Source organism: Hypanus sabinus, chromosome 12, assembly GCF_030144855.1.
Source record: "Hypanus sabinus isolate sHypSab1 chromosome 12, sHypSab1.hap1, whole genome shotgun sequence".
Lineage (NCBI taxonomy): Eukaryota > Metazoa > Chordata > Chondrichthyes > Myliobatiformes > Dasyatidae > Hypanus > Hypanus sabinus.
This window is the reverse complement of record NC_082717.1, coordinates 42,934,432-42,956,214: the sequence shown is the minus strand read 5'-3', so window position 1 is coordinate 42,956,214 and position 21,783 is coordinate 42,934,432. Positions and strand designations below refer to the sequence as shown.

At 39.5% G+C, this 21,783-nt stretch overlaps 1 protein-coding gene across 2 annotated transcripts in view; it reads left to right on the top strand.

The window, feature by feature from the left end:
* spata17 (spermatogenesis associated 17) overlaps positions 1–21,783 on the top strand; it is a 264,787-nt gene that overhangs the window by 79,509 nt on the left and 163,495 nt on the right. For both annotated transcript variants that reach the window (XM_059985846.1, XM_059985845.1), the window contains exon 8: positions 6,702–6,850. In XM_059985846.1, the coding sequence (XP_059841829.1) occupies positions 6,702–6,850 (149 nt within the window). The remainder of the gene's footprint in view (positions 1–6,701; positions 6,851–21,783) is intronic.

Below are 21,783 nucleotides of genomic sequence, written 5' to 3'. Positions count from 1 at the left end.
TGGAGATAGTTGCAATAATGACTGAGCACCTTTGCTCTTTTCTGCCGCAGAAGGCAGGATTTCTGGTGGCCGCTCATGTCAATTTGATTTCCCCTTCTGATTCTGACTTATCTGCCCTCCTTTGCTGCTATGATGAGGCCAAACTCAGTTTGGAGGAGCAACAACTCTTATTTCATCTGGATAGCCTCCAGTTTGATGGTATGAATATTGATTTCTCAGCTTCCAGTTATTCGCCCTTTCCTTCCTTCTTCCTTTTTCATTCTGGTTACCCTCTCACCCCTTCTCTTACCTGCCCATCATCTTCCTTTAGTTCCGCTCTTCCTTCCATTCATTCTATGTATCTGCCCTCTCCTTTTAGATTCCTCCTCCTTCAGATCTTTATCTCTTCTGCCTATCCCCTTACAGCTTTTTATTTCATCCTTTCTCTTCCATCTACTCACCTTCCTCTTAACCTGGCCACACCACAAACCGACATAAAAACAAGAGATTCTGCAGGCGCTGGAAATTGTGTGAAACACACATAAAATGCTGGTGGATTTCAGCATCTATGAACAGGAATAAACAATCAATGTTTCAAGCCATGACCCTTCATCAGGGTCATCTATCACCTGCTAGCTTGTACTACTTTCTCTCCCCACCTTATTTTTCTGGCTACTGCCCCCTTCCTTCCCAGTCCTGATGAAGGACAATTTTGGTAGCATAATATGGGAGAGTTTTCTTTGTAGAAAAATATTGTGAATGTAATATTGAAAGCTAGTTTCAGTCAAAATCAATCAATGTGCTTTGATTTTGTTGTGGAAGATAATGGTTCAATCGTTCAATTTTTCATTTAATACCAGAGAATATATACAGTATACAACCTGAAATTCTTACTCTTTGCAGACATCCATGAAAACAGAACAGAACCCCAAAGAATGAATGATAGAAAAATGTTAGAACCTCAAAGCCCATTCTTCCCCCTCCCAAGTACAAGCAGCAATAAAGCATCAACCCTCTCCCTCCACTTCCCCCACTTATTTCAGCAAGTGGCATCAGCAAGCAATAGCAAGGCCCCCAACCATGATTCACACTCCAACAAAAACTATTGTTCACCCAACAATCCGACATGGCACAGGCTTTCCCTCACTAACAAGAGAGAGAGAGGTGCCAACAGAGCATGAGGGGAGAGCAGCAATACAGTCACTGTATTGTCTGACTCGAGAATCTTCAACAAACTCCTCCACCATCAAGAGAGAGAGAGAGAGAGAAATCTCCTGAGTGCAAAGGCCTCTGACAGCTGATCTGCTGTGCACAATGTTCCACTTCTCCTGCGATGACTCAGTCAGAGACATTGGCATGCAATTTGCCCATCCACAGGGCCATGGCGCCTCACTTGAAGGTGTATGTCTTCCAGACTGCATCCTTGGGATGTCGTAAAATGACCGGTCAGTGAGCTCCAGGAGTGGGAACCACTGCCGTAAAGAACCACAGTTTGAATGCAGCGGTAGATCATGGGTCTCTGACAGAACCCCACCCTCCTTGTTAAAAGAGAAAAAAAGAGACATTAAAGAGAAGTTAAAGCTGTTCAACAAATGAGCTTAAAGAAGCCACCCTCTGGCTATACCTTAGCTCTTCCTATCTATCTTTCAAAATGCTACCTTCAGAGTTATACTGCATGGAAGCAGGTTCTTTGGCCCAATTTGTCCCTACTGACAAAGTTGCATGCATTAGCTCATCTTATTTGTGTGCATTTAGCCCATGTCCCTCTAAACCTCTCCTATCCATGTACTATACATATCCAAATGTCTTTTAAATATTGCAATTGCACCTGCCTCTACCACTTAATCTTACATCATAGCTAACACCCATTTTGAAAAACCTACCCCTCATTTCCCTTTTAAATCTTTCCCCTCTCACCGTAAACCTGTGCCCACCAGTTTCAGACTTCACTACTCTAGATAAAAGGGTGTGACCATTCACTGTCTCTGTGGTCCTTGTGATCTTTTATATGTCTGTAAGGCCACCCTTCAGTGTCCTATGGTCCAAGGAAAATCTCCAACCTATGTAGCCTCTCTTTGTAACTCAATCCTTCCATTCATGGTAACATCTTTATGAATACTTCCTGCAGCCTTTTCAGCTAATGACGTTGTGTCTACACTGGGTGACCAGAACTATATACTGTAATTCCAGTATGGTCTCACCAATGTCATTCGATTCTAGTACTCAGTGTCCTAACCCATATGGGCAAGTACTTTCTTTCTGACCCTGTCTACCAGTGTCACTAGTTTTAGGGCATTATATACTTTTTCCAAAGTCTCCCTTTTCTGAAGTACTCTCCATTGCCTTGTTGTTTACTGTGTAAGTTTAACTGCTGAAGTCTAGGAATGTGGCACACAAATCAAGTGACCCTGACTTTCACAGGTTATGAAATCCATAATGCTGTCAGGGATACTATGTGACAAGACCAGCCCAACATGGCGTCACAGACCTTCCATCAGTTTTAGCAGGGCTTACATGCTATAACAGGCTACAAAGTGAAGTCAGGTAGCATTATCAACAACTGTTCATTCCTTCCTGATGAACTTAATACATTTTATGCACATCTTAATAGCCTCCAATAACAGCAAATTTGCCATAAGTTTCAACAAAACAAAAGCTATCATTGATTTCAGGAAAAGGGCTGGTTACACATGTTCCTGTTTACTTCAACAGTGCTGAAGTCAAGATGATTGAGATCTTCAAGTACTGAGAAGTGAACATCACTAATCATCTCTCCTGGTCCACTCACATTGGCCAAGAAAGCTCTCCAGTGTTTCTTCCTCCTCAGGAGGCTACAGACATTTGACGTTTTTTTATCGATGCACCATAGAAATCATCTAATCCAGATACATCATAGCTTGGTATGATCACTTCTCTGCCTGTGTGTGCAGAAACCTGCAGAGTTTAGTATATCATGGACACAAGCCTCCCTCCTACCCTCTCACTGCCTCAATAAAGCAGCCAGGATAATCAAAGACCCTACCTACCCCGGGCATTCTCTCTTCTCCCCCCCTCATCCAGCAAGTGATACAAAATCCGAGAAATACATACCACCAAGCCAAAAACAACTTCTATCCTGCTATTTTAAGACCATTGAGCGGTTTCCTTGTTTGATAAGATCAACTTTTGACCCCACAATCTGCCTTGTTGTGACCTTACGCTTTATTGACTACCTGTACTGCACTTATCTGTAACTGTAATTCTTTATTCTGCACTTTTATTTTACCTTGTACTACCTCAATGCCCTCAATGCACTATGAATTTTATGAATTGATTTCTTCATCTTATCTCATGATTTGTGGCAATAATAAGCCAATTTACTAATTTACTTATCAAAAATGTAAGACCTCAAACTTGTTTGAATTAAATTCAATTTAATCGGCCATTCCTTGCCAGACTTTTCCAATTGATCAAGATCCTGTTTTAATCTTAGATTATCTTCTTCACTGTCCACTTTACCACTAAATTTAACCCAGCATTTTGTGTGTTGTACTAAATTTGTTGTTATTTCAAAATGTACTGATCCTGTGACTACATTGTCATCCAGTTGACAAACAACAGTGGGTCCTGCATCCTGCTCATCAGAAAAAGATACCCTGCAAACCTCTTTTCTTACACCAAGATAATTTAGTATCCATTTACTGGCTCATCCTGGTTCCTATCATATTTAATCTTCTAGACTAACTTACCATGCAGGATCTTATCAAAAGCTTTCCTATTGTCCATGTAAGTTGGCTTATTATTGTCACATATATTGGGGTACAATGAAAATCTTATCTTACATAGTATCCATAAAGATCATTTCTCTAAAACAGTGTATTGAAATAATTCAAAGCATCTAATATCTGTCTTTATCAATCCTCTTGATTACCTTTCAAAATACTCAATTAAATTTGCAAGACATAATTTTCCATGGACAAAGCCATGCTGACTATTTCTCATCACGCCTTGCCTTTCCAAGTGCTGTGAGAATCTGTCTCACAGAATCCCCTCTAGTATCTTTCCCACCCCTGATGTTATGTGCATTGGCCTGTAGCACCCTAGAATTCATCCAGCTTTATGCACTTTAAGACCACCAGCACCTCCTTTTTTTAATGTGGATATGTTTCAAGACATCACTATTTTCTTCACTGTATTCTCTAGCTTCTATGACTTGCTTCATGGTAAACACAGATGAAAATTCTTCATTTAAGACTTTGTCCTTCTCCTGTGATTCCACAGCTAGATAATCACATTAATCTTTCAGGGGCTCTGTTGTTTTCCAGGTTATTTGTTTTGCTCTTAATATAATAATAGGATCTCTTAGGACTTTCAAGTTTAAGTTCAATTTGTTGTCATCTAATGATATATACAGTATGCATACTACCAAACGAAATGACGTTTCTCTGGACCAAGGTGCACAACACAGTAGATATATGTAAATCACACACATTACATATTGTGTTACATTGTCACAAATAACAAACAATCAGCTGTGTTATGATACAAGTTAAAAGTAAATTGCATAATGCTTCTATGGCCATATGATAAGATAATTACGTAGTGACAGGGAGTTCAGTGGTCTTACAGCCAAAAGAAAGAATCTGTTTTCCCATCCTAACAGTTCTTGTCCTAATGCTACAGTACCTGCTGCCTGATGGTAGGAGTCAAAGGTATTGTTAGACAGGTGGGAGGGATCATTGACAATGATAATGGCCCTGCATATGCAGCGCTCCTGATAAATATCTCTAATAATGGAAGAGAGACCTGATGATCCTGGCAGCAGTCCTCACAATCCTTTAAAGGGATTTGTGGTCAGATGCCTTGCACTTCCTTACCAGGTGGTGATACACTGGTCAGGACACTGTCGGTGGTGCTGCTGTAAAACTTGGTTAAAATTGGCAGTGGGGGAGAACATAAAAACATAAGAAGTAGGAGCAGGAGTAGGCTATCTGACCCATCAAACCTGTTCTGCCATTCAATAAGATCATGGCTGATCTGGCCATGGACTCACCTCCACCTACCTGCCTTTCCCCCGTGACCCTTAATTCCCCTACTATACAAAAATCTATCCAACCTTGTCTTAAATTTTATGTACTGAGGTAGCCTCCACTGCTTCATTGGGCAGAACTTCACTTGTCCCAATCACCTCAAGAAATGGAGGTGCTGCTATGCTTTCTTGACTAGAGAGGTGGTGTTGAGGGACCAGCTAGGATAGTTGAGTATGTGCACTCCCAGAAACTCCTAACTCTCTCCACAGAGGAGCCGCGTATGTGTAGTGAGGAGTGGTCAGCCTGCACCTTCCTAAAATCCACTATCATATCTTTAGTCTTGTCCATGTTCAGGTTCACGTTGTTATCCTCACACTATTCAAAGAGCCGCTCTACCACCTCTTTGTATGCTGTCTCATCATTGTTGTTGATGAGGCCTACGACTGTTGTGTCATCAGTGAACTTGACGATTCCGTTTGAACTGGATCTAGCAATGCAGTCATGCATCAGCAATGGGCTGAACACACAGCCCTAGGGAGCCTCAGTGTTAAGCCTGATGAAGCTAGAGATGTTTCTGTCAACATGGGCTGACTGTGGCCTTTCTGTCAAGAAGTCCAGGATTTACTTACGGAGAGAGGTGTTGAGACCAGAAGGACAGTTTACCCACCAGCATCTGAGGCTTGATTGTAATAAGTGCTGAGCTGAAGTCAATAAACAGCATCCTGGCCTATGAGGCACCATTTTCCAGGTGGGACAGGATGGAGTGGAGTGGAGTGCAGTGGCTATGACATCATCTGTGGACCAATATGAGCAATAAATGAACTGGAAAGTGTCCAATGTACCAGGAAGATGGGATTTATTGTGATCCATAATCAGCCACTGAAAGCACTTCATTGTTCCTCAGTCTTATTTACTAAACCTATCTCACATCCACCTGACCTTTCTGATTTCTCTCTTGTGTACCCCTACATCCCTTGTAACCTTCAAGAGATTCTCTTGTTCCCTGCACCTAATATATGCCGCCTTTTTCCTAATCAAAGCCTCAGTATTCCCTGTGAACCAGTTAATCTCGCCAGTGTTGCCCTTCACTCTAAAAGGTATATGCTGGCCCTGAACCCTCCCAATTTCATTTTAAAAGCCTCCCACTTGCCAGATGTCCTTTTATTTGTAAACATCTTCTCCCAATAAACCTTTGCATGTTCCTGTCTAATTCCATTACATGTAGCCTTACCCCAATTTCAGACATTAACTGCCACTTTATTTTAGTATCTTTAAAGAATATTACAGTTTTAATTTAACCAGGTAGAATGGTCACAAAACTTATTTAGAAATGAGAGGGGTTTAAGGGAAGAAAGTGTGATTACATTGAGTAGTAATTAAAATGTAAATTACAAAGCTTAACAACTGTGCCCAGCTCCACATATCCATTCTGCATTATTTGCAAATAATTTTAACTGAATATAATATTGATTACCAGTTTAAAGAACAAACTCTCTTTTTGCCCAGCTCTGGACACTTTTGAATTGTCATCTATCAACAAAATGTTATCAACTTTCATGTTCTTTGTAACTGTATATCAAAAGGTATTACTTTTATAAATAATTTACAATAGAGAAGCTTGCAGCACTTACACAGACGCACAGGTTCCTCAGTCATCAATAATGTGTCAAAAAACATGACAATAAAACATTTACCTTATCCTGTACCTGTCAGGGTCCCTTCCGCGATACTGCTGAAGTATTGCAACAGCGCTACAAGCCTTTGGAGCCAACCTTGCGGGTGGCAACATCAATCACATCAGAGGAGGAGGCACGGAAGGAGATGAAAAGAGAAGAATGGAGAAATCGTGTACATGACAATATGTAAGTCATTATCTTCAACATCAATGGTATTTATTGTTATGTGGTTTGTTGCAGTTGTTATCCTGCAGTGTTAATTATACCTTATAATTATTGATTTGTTCAAACAATAACACAGTATTGCATTTCATTTTGAAAATTAAATAATTCCACTTTATATATACTGATTATTCATCACAGAACAATGACATATAGTAATTGGTTCTTGGCCACACAGGGGCATTAGGTGGCTGTAGCACACAATACACATGTCAAAAGATGCTAGCAGTAGCAATATAATAAGCTGATCAGCTAGTTTCATTTATTTATTATCATCAAGCTGTGGATACTTGTCATGGTTTCTAGGTAAAGAAATGATTTGGCAATAAGATTGGGTTGTGTAATCGTTGACTAATGTCCTAAAGTGAAATTGGGTGGAGTGAAGTTATAGGCAACAGAACAAGGGGTGGCCCAATAATGGTCTTAAATATATCTTGTGGAGCTGGAATGAATATTTTTGCCTTTGCAAGCTGCATGTGTCTTTCATAAGTTTAAAAATCTATTGTTTTGTAAGGAACACCAATCCTTGTACATCTTGGAATACTGGACACAGAAGAATTGAACTAATTTTAATTTTGAATCAAAAACATGCAAGGTAGTTTGAAAGCACCCCTCTTGGGATGAGGTTCTTGTGCTATCAGATGTGGAAAGTTAATTTATTAATTCTATTACTTTACCTTTGCTTTCTGCCAAGATGCATTATGATCCAATTCCACATCCAGAGTTACATTAATATGGTTGTGAATGTAACTAAGTTCTCTAATGAAATCTTACTGTCCTATTAAAATCACCACAACTAAGACCTCTTTGTCTCTTAAAAAAAAGCTGAATGCAACAACCATGAGTTTAGGGTACTATAGCTGGCATGTTTTTATACTGACGATTTGATTTCAAAGAGAGGCACCCATCTGCACAATGTGATAGGAAATAAGACTTTCACTGAATAATGCAATAGAAATATTCAATTTTTTTATACTTAAGCTGCTATAATTCTATGACCATTAACCCTTATCTGGTATATCACTGATAACTGTTCACATAACATTCAGCCTTTAAGGTGGAATGCACAAAGGAGTTCAGCTCTGCTATATCCCAGCTCTAATGATTGGATACTTGGCACTAATAATAGTTTTCATTCTGATTTCATGAAATCTGACACATGGGTATTTGTGAATATCAACAAATAAATTAATTATATTCAACAATTGTAATACTGCGGCATTAAACATCCCTTGGTATACCAACATGAAAGAAAAGCTTGAACATGTACATAATATGTGTACAATATATATAAGTTCTAATTTACTAGTGTTCTGCTTCCTCACCTGTAAATGTATAGTTCAATTTATGCCTAAATGTAAAACAGCAGTGAATCTCCATGAGAAAACTGTAACATTGGAAGGTTATAAACTATAACATTGGAATGCACTATTCCTGCTATAGTTTGGTACCTAAAGCTCTAAAGGAAAATGTGGAAGCTTGGGTGCAAGAGAACAGTTTGCTAAGAAAAATCTTTCTGTGCAAGGGGTATCTATAATGTTCATAATAAAATACATCAATTAATAACAAGAAAAATTTGCTGGATGTGATGCTGAAGATTTATAAGTACAGTTGCTCAGTCTACAACCTCAAAACTGATAACTTCATTTATGAGTTGTCTTGAGTCCGATGTGGAAATGGGGCAATGCTTTTATGGCAGAGAGAAACCTGATGACTCATGTCAACAGATTGATGCACAATCTGAAAAATACTGACAGAGTGCAGGGGCAAGAATTACACCAACATAAGCTGTGATATACTGTCCTCATGCCCTGACCTGCTGCTTTTGCTCCAAGTTCAACAAAGGAATGCAGTTTTAGCAGAAAGTCAGTCACGCAGTGTCATTTTTGATTTGACTAGGCCATTTGATATGCACTTGGAATGTAAGCCAAATTCACTGCTAAGCAAGGAAATATATAAGTAAGTCAGTGAATGATTCATCCCCCAACATCCCCAAAGGCTATACACCATAAGACAGAACTGAAGAGTATGATGAAATACTTTCCCCTTGCCTGGATAAGTGCAGTTCAAAAAATACTCAAGAAACTGAATGCCATCTAGGACAACATAACTACCTTCAACAGTGCCCAAAGCATACTCTTGTTAGCCATGGTTGTGTCATCTTGCCTTTAGAATACTTCATCCTCCTTGGAATGTATATATCCTTCTGAATTGCTTCCAGAAATTCCAGCCTTTGCTTCTCTGTTGTCATCCCTGCCAGTGTTCTTTTCCAATCAATTCTGACCAACTCCCCTCTCATGCCTCTATAATTTCCTTTACTCCACTGTAATAATGATACATCCGACTTTAGCCTCTCCTTCTCAAATTTCAGGGTGAATTCTAGCATATTATGATCACCTTCCCTAAGGGTTCTTTCACCTTAAGCTTTCTAATCAATTCTGGTTCATTGCACAACATTCAATCCAGGATAGCTGATCCCCTAGTGGGCTCAACCACAAACCTAAAAAGTCATCTTGTAGGCACTCTAGAAATTGCCCCACATGGAATCCAGTACCAACCTAATTTTCCCAATCTACCTGCACATTGAAATCCCCCATGATTATTGTAAAATTGCCTTTTTGGCATGCATTTTCTATCTTCCGTTGTAATTTGTAGACCACATCCTTACTACTGTTTGGGAGTCCGTACACAACTTCCATCAAGGTCTTTTTGTCCTTGCAGTTCCTTAGCTCTACCCACAATGATACAACACCTTTCGACCTTATATCACCTTGATTTGATTTCATTTTTTACCAGCACAGCAATGCAGCCCCCTCTGCCTTCCTGCCTATATGTTTGATACAATGTGTTTCCTTGGACATTAATTTCTCTGTTATAATCTTCTTACATCTATGATTCAGTGATGCCTACAACATCATACATGCCAATCTGCAACTGTGCTACAAGTTTATCTACCTTATTCCATACACTGCACATTCAAATATTAAGTCCCTTATTCACCCTTTTCAATTTTGTCTGCCTTTTACATTGCAACTCATCGTACTGACTGCAGTTTTGCCCTATCAACAGCCTCCACTTTTTGTCTGTTTGTAAACCAGCTGCCTCATCTTCAGCACTATTATCTACCTTTCCTACAATATTTCTTGCATTGAAATATAGAGTGCTCAGGACACTAGTCTCACCATGTTCAACATTTTGATTCCTAACTTTGTCTGAGGTCTTACCAACATCTGCCTCAAAATCTCTCCACCAGCTGTTGTGGCACTCTAGTTCCCATCCTCCGCAACTCTAATTTAAACCCCACAATGCAGCATTAGCAACTCTTCTCACTTGGATATTATTCCCCTCCAGTTCAAATGCAAACTATCCCTTCTGTACAGGTCCCACCTTTCCTGGAAGAGATCACAATGATCTAAAAATCTTACGCCCTCCCTCCTACACCAACTCGTTAGCCATGTAGTAAATCGTATAATCTTCCTAGTTCTGGCCTCACTCACACGTGACATGGGTAGCATTTCTGAGATCACAAGCCTGGAGGTTGTACCCTTTAACTTAGCACCTAACTCCCTGAACTCCCTATGCAGAACCTCGTCACTTGTCCTACCCATGTCATTGGTACCTGCATGGACCATGACTTCTGGCTGTTCAGCTTCCCATTTAAAGATACTGAGGACGATTCGAGGTATCCTGGACCCTGGCATCGGGAGGCAGCATACCATCTGAGAATCTCATTGTTGCCCACAGAACCTCCTGTCTAATCCCTGACTAATGAATCCCCTATCACCACAGTATGCTTTTTCTCCATCTCTTCCCTTCTGAGTCACAGTGCCTGAGACTCAACTACTGTGAATTTCCTTTGTGAAGTTAACCTCTCCCAACTGTATCCAAAGTGATACACCTCTTGTTGATCACAGGGGTATTCCTTAACCCCTTTCCCTTTCCTGATTGTCACCCATTTTCCTGTGGCTTACACCTCAGTTATAACTACCTCTCTATGTGTCTTATCTATCACCCCCTTCAGCCTTCCGAATGATCGGGAGTTCATCCAGTTCCAGCTCCAGTTCCTTAATGTGAATTGTTAGAAGCTGTTGCTGGATGCACTTCTTGTAGTTGTAGTCGTCAGGGACACTGTAGGTCTTCCTGCCTTCCAACATCCCACAAGAAGAGCATTCCACTATCCTGCTTGGCATCTCTACCATTCCACCTGAGCTGATATAAAGAAGGGAAGGGAAAAAATGTAACCTGAAGCTTTTCTTTCCTTTGCTTTCTGTGACTGAAGCTTCTCTTCATTGCCCTAGCACAGAAGATATCGTCACCATCCATCAACGAGCAACAAATAACCAAAACATAATCTCTCTACTTTTGCATTCAATTTCCCCAGCAATCAAAGATAATGTTCTCTGAAATGTCCTAATTACTTGGTGTACTTCTGTGGTAATTGGTCATAAATGAGGCATTCTGGTTCCTATATTCCTCTGCATCGCAGAGTTCTGTCAGGTTTCACCATTCAGACATAGTGTTTTTTATATATGAAGGAGAATTGTTTGTTGAAATTGGTTTAAAATCAAATGCGTTTATGTCTGGAAGTTAGTGTGCTCTTTTTTGGAACAATAATCATTGCTTAATAAACCCACACCAGCTTGGCTTTTAATAATCATGCATTAGTTTTTTTTTCTATTAAGCACTTCCTTAAAAGGCAAGCAGCAGGAGTCCTTATCGATGCACTCTGAAATTAATTTAGCTACCAACATTTTCATTGCAGCAGTCACAACAGGGACTTAGCCCTCAAAGTCATACAGCAGCAAACATAATGGTTTCTGTGGATCGCACACAGGATGCTAGAGAAAGGGAGAGAGTCTGAAGATATTCCAAGAAAGATGGAGAAATTGATGGGTGGTCATGATATCTTCTGAGCCAGGGCAAACAAGAAGCCCATGAGTGCAGCTACAAGTGAAGCAAAGTAGGGGGTGACTGATTACCTGTCCTTAAGGTGTTACATACCGTGGACATTGGAGCAACACAGGCGGAAATATCAGAACATCACTAGATATGTCAAATGAACTCTTTAATGCTAATAAATACTACTCATTGATACCATCTCCAACTGAGGCACTCATACATATCAACAATATTAACACTGCTACCCACACTCATACACAAATCCATGTACACATAGACCTTATAAATTTACCACAGTAACGTGCCTCCGTAGTATCCAAAACATCTTCAGGGGCGGTGCCTCAGAAATACGGTGTCCATTATTAATGGACACCCCCCTATCACCCAGGGCATGCCCTCTTCTCACTGCTATAATCAGGAAGGAGGCACAGAAGCCTGAAGGGACACACTCAGCGATTCAGGAATAGCTTCTTCTGCTCTGCAATCCGATTCCTGAATGGACACTGAAGCTTTGGACACTGTCTCACCATGAATGCTACCTCATTTTTATATAGTATTTCTGTTTAGCACTATTTTTAATCTGACTAGTTAATATACATATATATACTTGCTGTAATTGATTTATTTATTTTTCTTTCTATATTATCATGTATTGCATTGTACTGCCCCTTCCGTTAACAAATTTCACGACACATGCTGGTGATAATAAACCTGATTCTCATTCTGATTTATTTATTCTACTGTATTTCACTTTAAGCAAAGGGCACTGGTAGTAGGAGGGAGGCCCTCAGTATAGCAGTATAGCCCTCTTGTGCTCAGTCTCTCTTTAGACTAGAGGAGATAGTCCTGTTCTTCATTACTAAAGGGAACACAGAAGGCCAGAGGCTACGAAGAGTTGGCATGGAATACATATTAAAGCAACAAATGCAGAATTGGGATGCGCAGATGTAATCTGTCCTTCCCATTTGAAGTGATGTATCCCAGCAGTATGTGGCATCTGATGACCAGTTGCTCAGTTTATATTGCAGCACAAACGTAAACTACCTAACATAGCCTACTCGATCTACTGTTATCTTTGCTCTGGATATTCAAGTAGACTGCAGAGTATCACAACTGTTTAGCTCATTATCCTTGGCTGAGACCCTGCCTTAGGGGAGAGGAAACTATCAATACTCCATAGAAGATGTTGTTGAGTGCCGTTGAGTTGCCGTCGATTCATGGCAACCCTATCGATAGTGTAGTTGTCTATAGGGTTTTTGTGGCAAGATACAGAAGTAGATTGCCAGGCCTTCCTTCCACACTGATACTGGTGCTGCCCAAGTTGGGACCCGGCTGGTTTTGAACTCAGGACTATCTGCCTCGGAGTCCAGTGCTGATGCCACTACACCACCAGCCAGCCTGGATAAGATCTCCTTTTTCAGGATGACAACATTTGTGAATTCACCACCATCTGTAAATTTGTTGTTTATTGACTACATATCAAACCAGACTACTGAAAGTCATGTCAAGAAATGGCAGTCTAATCCTGGACTTTTTACATTCTGAGTTCCTTGAGTTTGAACTCCAAGACTCTCTATTGTAGGGGTTCACATTCTTCATAAGGATCAATACTATTAAACAGAGGGACAATGATCCCTGTCCCTGCTCTATTGCTTCCTCCTTTGAAATTCATCATCCTCCTTCTTGCTGTGATGCAGCTACAACAGCGCATTAGTTAGAATATCAGGACAGCAAAGATGACTCAAAGACAGGAGTCAGGGATTATTTTATGTTTATTTAGCATGTGTTCCATGAATGAATTTTCATTGGAATGTTCACTCTTTGTTGATTTTAATTTTATTTTTGTAGTCAAATAGAAGTTGTGATAATCAGCAATAGATGTAAGTAAAGATGGGAACTGTAATGCTTTTGTAACTCCATAAACTAATGGAAAGAAATACACAGGGGCCTGGGGCTAAATGTGTCTATTTTCATTTTTTACAGTAGTGAGGCATGCACATATGATGTAGTGCCATAATGATGTATTCTGTTCTTGTACTTTGTACATATAACCCATAATGAATTACATAAACAAACAAGAATATTTAATCAAACAGTATATTTACAATATTAATCAAATATCATTGAAATATTAAGTACACAGCAAAAACTATTGGATAATTATGAATTGTGATCATATGACTATAAGAAATCCAAGTAAATAACGTCCATCTGTTTCCCTCTATCCACTGTACTCCTTATATTCTCAAAGAACTCCAGAAAGTTTGTCAAACAGGACCTAAAATCACTGAATCCATGCTGCATCTGCCTGATGGATACACTTCTTTCCATATGCCTCTCTACTTTTTTCCTTAATGATAGCTCTCGTAATCACCTCTTTCTATCTCTTACCAATAGAACCACATTATTGCCTATGCTTTCCTGCCTGTCCTTATGATACAAAGCATATCCTTTGATGTTAAACTCCCAACATTGATCTTCTTTCAGCCACAACTCAGTGATGCCTACAACATCATACTGACCAATCTTCAATTGTGCCACGAGTTTGTCCACCTTTTTCTGAATGCTATGCGTATTTAAATACAACACCTTTGGCCCTGTATTCTTCACCCTTATAAATTTTGCCTCTGTGGTGCAGCTTACTTCTTTCCTGTGTCTGCAGTTGTACCCAATCATCGGCTTGTCCTTCTTTACATTCATATTACACATTACATCATCTACATGTAAACCTTCTGGGTCAGCTTTACCTATAAAATTCTGGTTCCTATCCACCTGCCATATTAGGTTAATCATCTTAATTGCTATTACAATATGATGAGTTGGTTTCTGAAACAGAATGAGTATATTTTAAGCAGAAAGCATTACGATCCATGGTGTGTGGCCACCTACTAGTTATACATTCAGAGAGTGGTTTTCCTTTCAGATGTGTGAGTTTTTCTATGTCAAATGTTGTCCCTGATTTGCTAAAATGAACTAAAGTCAGCCCCTTAAAGGTGTAGGTAATGATAGTAACTAACTTGTGAATTATGCAAGATTAAAGAGGAAACAGATGCAATGAAAAGTTTTTCCTGTAAGTTACAAATATTTACTGCTACAATTGCTATCTATTGCAAACAAAATTGTTCAAATTATGTGAGATTTCATTTACCTAAAATAATAAAATGTGCATAATCTTAAGGAAGTAGAATTTGAGAACTATATTATAGATTCATTAATCTGCAGCTGTTTTGTAAAGTTCCCTTACAAGAAATCAGTATTTTTCCAGATAGAGTCTATCAATATGGTTTTGAATGACCTAAATATGAATGTCTTTAGTCAAATAAAGGCAGTTCCATGTGTATATCATAGAATGCAGAAAAGCAGTTTTATTAAATTATGTTCCATATTATTCTAGTTTTTAATTGATCCATTTGCTAAATACAAGTTATGTATTATAAAATGGTAGGAAGAATATTGGAGGGATTTGTTTCATGCTTAACCACACAATAGCTGTGATTTCAAGTATATTTGTAATGCTCACGCATGTTATACGTATAGAGAACTAATTTAACATTTTGCCATGACTATTTCAATAAACATACATAAGCTAAGTTTGTTCTGAACTTCTGAAATTCATTGTAAGTAGTCCATTTTATACTGCTTTAGTAGGAAGCCGGTTATCTCAGTTTCCAATTAAATAAGCTGGAGTAATCTTAATTTATGTAGAAATAGTTTTCGCTTATTCATTTGTGATTCCTCTTTGTAAGGTTTTTAGCTGTTTGGTTAAAACCATTCTGGGCATAGGTCCAAACTGAAGAATCCATTCCAAAGGACTAATAATTTTGGTATTACTTATGCGACTGATGAAAATTAATTTTATATGACAGCTTTACTCATTTCAGAATCATTTTTGTAGTTGTCAAGCAGAAAATCCACACTCAAAAGATAAATCCTATCTTGCGACAAAATACAAAGAATTCTAATGCTACCATTTAAAATTTTTGAAAAGGTTCCTAAGGGATGGCTTCTTGCAAATATAAGCTACTTAAGAAATTAAGGATATCCTTTCATGTAATAATAAATTTTGAGTGCAAAGTTATTTTACGTTCAAAATATAACTTTCTTTAGTTATGGATCTGTGCACAGCAACAAGATAGTTTAATTTTGAATATTTTAAGGTAAATCAAGAATGTCATTACAATTGTAATATTTCTACTTAATTGAATATATTATGGAAATATTCTATCCTTACAATATCACTGTACAACCTTTTTTTCATCCTTTCTAATCCTCAAATCTGAGATAAATTACAGCCAAGTGAATGGTGAGGAATATCATTTTCTTTGAGATAATAGAAGTAGAAGTGTATGTTACCTCATTCTAGAAAAGTCATATTTTATAAAGGTAATATGTTACAGTAATATTCATTTTCTCTCTTCCTATAACTACAAGTTTCAATATTTCAGTAAGTTGTTGAAGTTGAAAAGTTGCATGATATTTTTCTTGGTCTCATAGCACATGTAATGTAATCTGTGTTGACTGTGGCCTGCATTTTTATATGAAAAATGATAACCATTGTGACACCTAAATTTGTCTAACCTAGCTTCTGTAAAAATGTATTATGCAGATAAGAAAAATATATTTTCATGAGGCTTGTGTTTAATTTCTATTTACAGAAAAGATTTTGTGCAAAGTATTGAAACTCAGGTATAGCTAAAGTGCATCATACTTCAGCAGGCTTGATATCCTGTATGCCACAGGCATGACTTGCAAACTTGTAGTTCCATATGTACACCGATTAATTTACAGACTTCATATGGAGAAAAACATTGGAACATAGAAGGAAAGCAGGTTCTAGCAGGGTGACCATTGCAAGAGGAGGGGCTGATGTTTGAGCCTTTGCAATGCTATGCTTCAGCAAGCAGAGGTGCATGTAAGGTTTCCTGAATATCCTTTTAAGAACATTCAGATCTCAAATAAGGCAAAGTCATGCTCCTCCTAAAGAATGTGAGGAAACAGGGAGGTATTCACTTTCCCTGAGGCCTTCACTGTGGGAAGTTGTCCAGCTGCAGCTCCCAACTGACCATGTGAAAATGCTGGAGTTGGAGCTGGACATACTCAGGACCATTTGAGATGCTGAGAGTTTTGTCGATATGAGTTTTTGGGAGATGATCCCGCTTAAGGTATGGGCAGACGGTAATTTGGTGACCACCCCACCCCACACCAGGAATGAAAAGAGAATAGGCAGAGAGTGTATGATAGCGCTGTGGCCATTCTCACTGAAAACAAGTAAATTACGTTGGGTGATGTTTGGGGAGGGGGATGACCACTTAGGAGAAGGCAGCAGTAGCAGGACTGTCTTTGAGGCTTAGCAAGCAATGGTGAATACAGAAAGGACTACAGTGATAGGAGACTCCATAATTACGGGTGTATATGAGATTCTGTGGCTGCAAAAGAGCCTCTGGAATGGTATATAGCTTCCCTGGTACCAAGGTCCATGATGTCATGGAAATACACAACATTGGCAAGGGATAGGGTGAGCAGTCAGAAGTTATTGCACACTTTGAAACAGAAGACATAGGTAGGGAAAGGAATGTGGTCCTTTGGAGTGAATATAGAGAGATAGTGAGAAAGTTAAAAAGCTGGATCTCAAGGGTAGCAATCTCTATATTATTCCCATTCCCAGTGGTAGAAACATGAAAACATAGAAAACCTACAGCACAGAACAGGCCCTTCAACCCACAATGCTGTGCCAAACATGTACTTACTTTAGAAATTACCCGGGGTTACCCATAGCCCTCTATTTTTCTAAGCTTCATGGACCCTGTCATATCCGCCTCCAGCACCATCGCCAGCAGCCCATTCCATACACTTACCACTCTCTGTGTAAAATATCTTACCCCTGACACATCCTCTGTACCTACTTCCAAGCACCATAAAACTGTGCCCTCTTGTGATAACAATTTCAGCACTGGGAAAAAGCCTCTGACTATCCACATGATCAATGACTCTCATCATCTTATACACCTCTATCAGGTCACCTCTCATCCTCCATCACTCTAAGGAGAAGGGGCCGAGTTTACTCAACCTATTGTCGTAAGGCATGCTCCCCAATCCAGGCAACATCCTTGTAAATCTCCTCTGCACCCTTTCTATGGCTTCCAAATCCTTCCTGTAGTGAGGCGATCTGAATCGAGCACAGTACTCCAAGTGGGGTCTGATCAGGGTCCTATATAGCTGCAACATTACCTCTCGGCTCCTAAATTCAATTCCACTATTGATGAAGGCCAATACATCATATGCCTTCTTAACCACAGAGTCAACCTGCACAGCTGCTTTGAGTGTCCTATGTACTCGGACCCCAAGATCCCTCTGATCCTCCACACCGCCAAGAGTCTTAACATTAATACTATATTCTGCCATCATATTTGACCCACCAAGATGAACCACCTCACACTTATCTGGGTTGATTTCCAACTCCATCATGGTAGGAATAGGAGAGTATGGCAAATGAATTTCTGGCTGAAAAATTGGTGTAGGGTGCAGGGCTAAAAATTTTTGCCCATTGGAATCTCTTCTAGGATGGAGTTGACCAGTATAGCAGGGACAGGTTACATCTGAACTGGAGAGGGGCCATTATTTTGGCAAATAAATTCACAAATGGTAGCAAGATGAACCTAGTGAGTTCAGATTGGCAACAACATCTCCTTCATGATCTCCATCATCATTGGTGCACCACAAGGCTGTGTGGTTAGTCCCCTACTCTACTCGCTTTACACTCACGGCTCTGTGGCTAAGCAAAGCTACAATGTCATATTCAAGTTTGCTGATGCCACCTCTGTCATAGGCAGAATCAAAGGTGGTGATGAATCAACATATAGAAGGGAGATGAATCTGGCTGAATGGTGGTCATAAAATCAACTTCTTACTCAATGTCAGCAAGACCAAGGAGCTGATTATAGACTTCAGGAGAGGTCTATGAGTCAGTTCACATCAGAGGATTAGAGGTGAAGAGGGTTAGCAACTTTAAATTCCTAGATGTTATTATTTCGGAGCGCCTGTTCTGGGTCCAGCACTTAAGTGCAATTATGGAGAAAGCACAGCAGTGCCTCTAGTTCCTTAGGAGTTTGTGGATAATCGGCATGGCATCTACAACTTTGACAAACTTCTAGATGTGTAGTGGAGAGTGTACCGCATCACGGCCTTTTATAGGAACACCAATGCCCTTGAATGGAAAATCAGACAAAAATTAGTGGATATGGCCCACTACATAATGGGTAAAACCCTCCCAACTATTGAGCACATCTATATGAAACACTATCACAGGAAAGCAGTGCCTTTCATTAAGTAGCCCAACACTCAGGATGTGCTCTCTTCCCACTGCTGCCATCAGGAAGATGGTACAAGAGCTTTAGGTCCCACACCACCAGGTTCAGAAACAGTTAATAGCCCTCAACCATCAGGCTCTTGAACCAGAGGAGTTAACTTCACTGAACTTCACTTGCCCCATCAATGGACCCTTTTTCAAGAACTCTTGATCTCATATTCTTGATATTTATTGCTCATTTATTTTTTATTATTATTATTTCTACTTTTTGTATTTACAGAATTTGTTGTCTTCTGCACTCTGGTACAATGCCCTAGTTGGGCAGTCTTTTGTTGATGCTGGTATGGTTATTATTCTATAGATTTATTGAGTATGCACACATGAAAATGAATCTCAGGGTTGTATATGGTGACATTTATGTACTTTGATAATAAATTTACTATGAACATTGAATTTTGAACTTCAAACTAGTTTGGGGGGGGGGGGGGTGGAATCCCAAGCATCAGGGACTCAAATGAAAGGCTGAAAAGCAATGCAGAGGTTAGTGACAGCAGGTTAAGTAGACAGCAGTTACAGAAAAATAGCCATGAGCAAGGAAAGCCTGTTAGATTAGCTTGCATTTAATTCTTTGCAAAAAAGTTAGGGCTTTGAAAGCTACCTGGGACTGGGATATAATGACTTTGGCCAACTCCTCTCTCATACCACAGTAATTTCCTTTACTCCACTGAAATACTACTATGTCAGACTTTATTTTCACCCCATCAAATTTCAAGCTGAACTCAATAATATTGTGATCACTGTCTCCTAAGGGTTCCTTTACCTTACGTTCCCTAAGTTCCTCCAGCTCATTACATAATACCCAATCCAGTATAGCTAATCCACTGGTAGGTCCAAAGATAAGCTGCTCTAAAAAGCCATCTTGTCAGCATTCAACAAATTCATTCTCTTGAGATCCGTTACCAACCTGATTTCCCCAATCTACCTGCATGTTAAAATCTCCCACGACTATCATAATATTGCCCTTTTGACATGAATTTTCAATTTCCTGTTGTATTCTGTAATCCACATTGCAACTACTATTTGGTGGCCTGTATGTAACTGCCATCCTTTTACCCTTACAGTTACCTAACTCAACCCACAAGGATTCAATACCTGCCGATCCTGTCACATCTCTCTAATGATTTGATGCCATTCTTTACCTGCAAAGCCACACCACCCTGTCCATCTACCTTCCTAACCCTCCGATATAATATGTAACCTTGGACATTCAGCTCCCAACTACAATCATCCTTCAGCCACCATCTAGTGATCACCACAACATCATCATAACATCATACCCTTGGCTTAGATTTGTTTTTTTGTATAAAAAATGATCACATTTCAATATTATGAATTAATTTAATTTACATGAATATATAGATTGCACGTGTGATTCAAATATAATGTATTTGGTGTTATTTTATTGTTTCCTGGACTTATAATATATATCTTCTTGTACTCTGGTACTCTGTATTCTTCTATGTAGAAATTAATAATAAAAATATTGAAACAGAACATCATACCCAACAATCTATAATAGTGCAACAAGATCATCCACCTTATTTCTTATATTCCGTGCATTGAGATATAACATTTTGAGTACTGTATTTGCTACCCTTTTGAATTCTGCATCCCTAATGCACTGATATTCTCCCTGCTGGCTGCAATTTTGTCATATCACCTGTCTGCCCTTCCTAACAATCTGACTGCATGCTATCTTTTCTTCTTTTTTTACCATCTTTCCTATCCTGTGTCCCTTCACTCCAGTTCCCAACCCCTTGCCAAATTAGTTTAAACACTCCCCAACAGCACTAACAAATCTGCCCGTGAGAATATTGGTCCCCCTTGGGTTTTGGTGCAACCTATCCCTTTTGTACAGGTCATTCCTACCCCAGAAAAGATCCCAATAATCCAAAAACCTGAAGTCATGGAAACATAGAAAATAGGTGCAGGAGTAGGCCCTTTGGCCCTTCGAGCCTGCACCGCCATTCAGTATGATCATGGCTGATCATCCAACTTAGAACCCTGTACCTGCTTTCCCCCGATCCCTTTAGCCATAAGGGCCATATCGAACTTTTTCTTAAATATAGACAATGAACCGGCCTCAACTGTTTTCTGTGGCAGAGAATTCCACGGATTCACCACTCTCTGTGTGAAGAAGTTTTTCCTCATCTCGGTCCTAAAAGGCTTCCCCTTTATCCTTAAACTGTGACCCCTCGTTCTGGACTTCCCCAACATCGGAAACAATCTTCCTGCATCTAGCCTGTCCAATCCCTTTAGAATTTTATATGTTTCAATAAGATACTCCCTCAATCTTCTAAATTCCAGTGAGTATAAGCCTAGTCGATCCAGTCTTTCTTCATATGAAAGTCCTGCCATCCCAGGAATCAATCTGGTGAACCTTCTCTGTACTCCCTCTATGGCAAGAATGTCTTTCCTCAGATTAGGGGACCAAAGCTGCACACAATATTCTAGGTGCGGTCTCACCAAGACCTTGTACAACTGCAGTAGAACCCTGCTCCTGTACTCAAATCCGTTTGCTGTGAATGCCAACATACCATTTGCCCTTTTCATTGCCTGCTGTACCTGCATGCCCACCTTCAATGACTGGTGTACAATGACACCCAGGTCTCGTTGCATCTCCCCTTTTCCT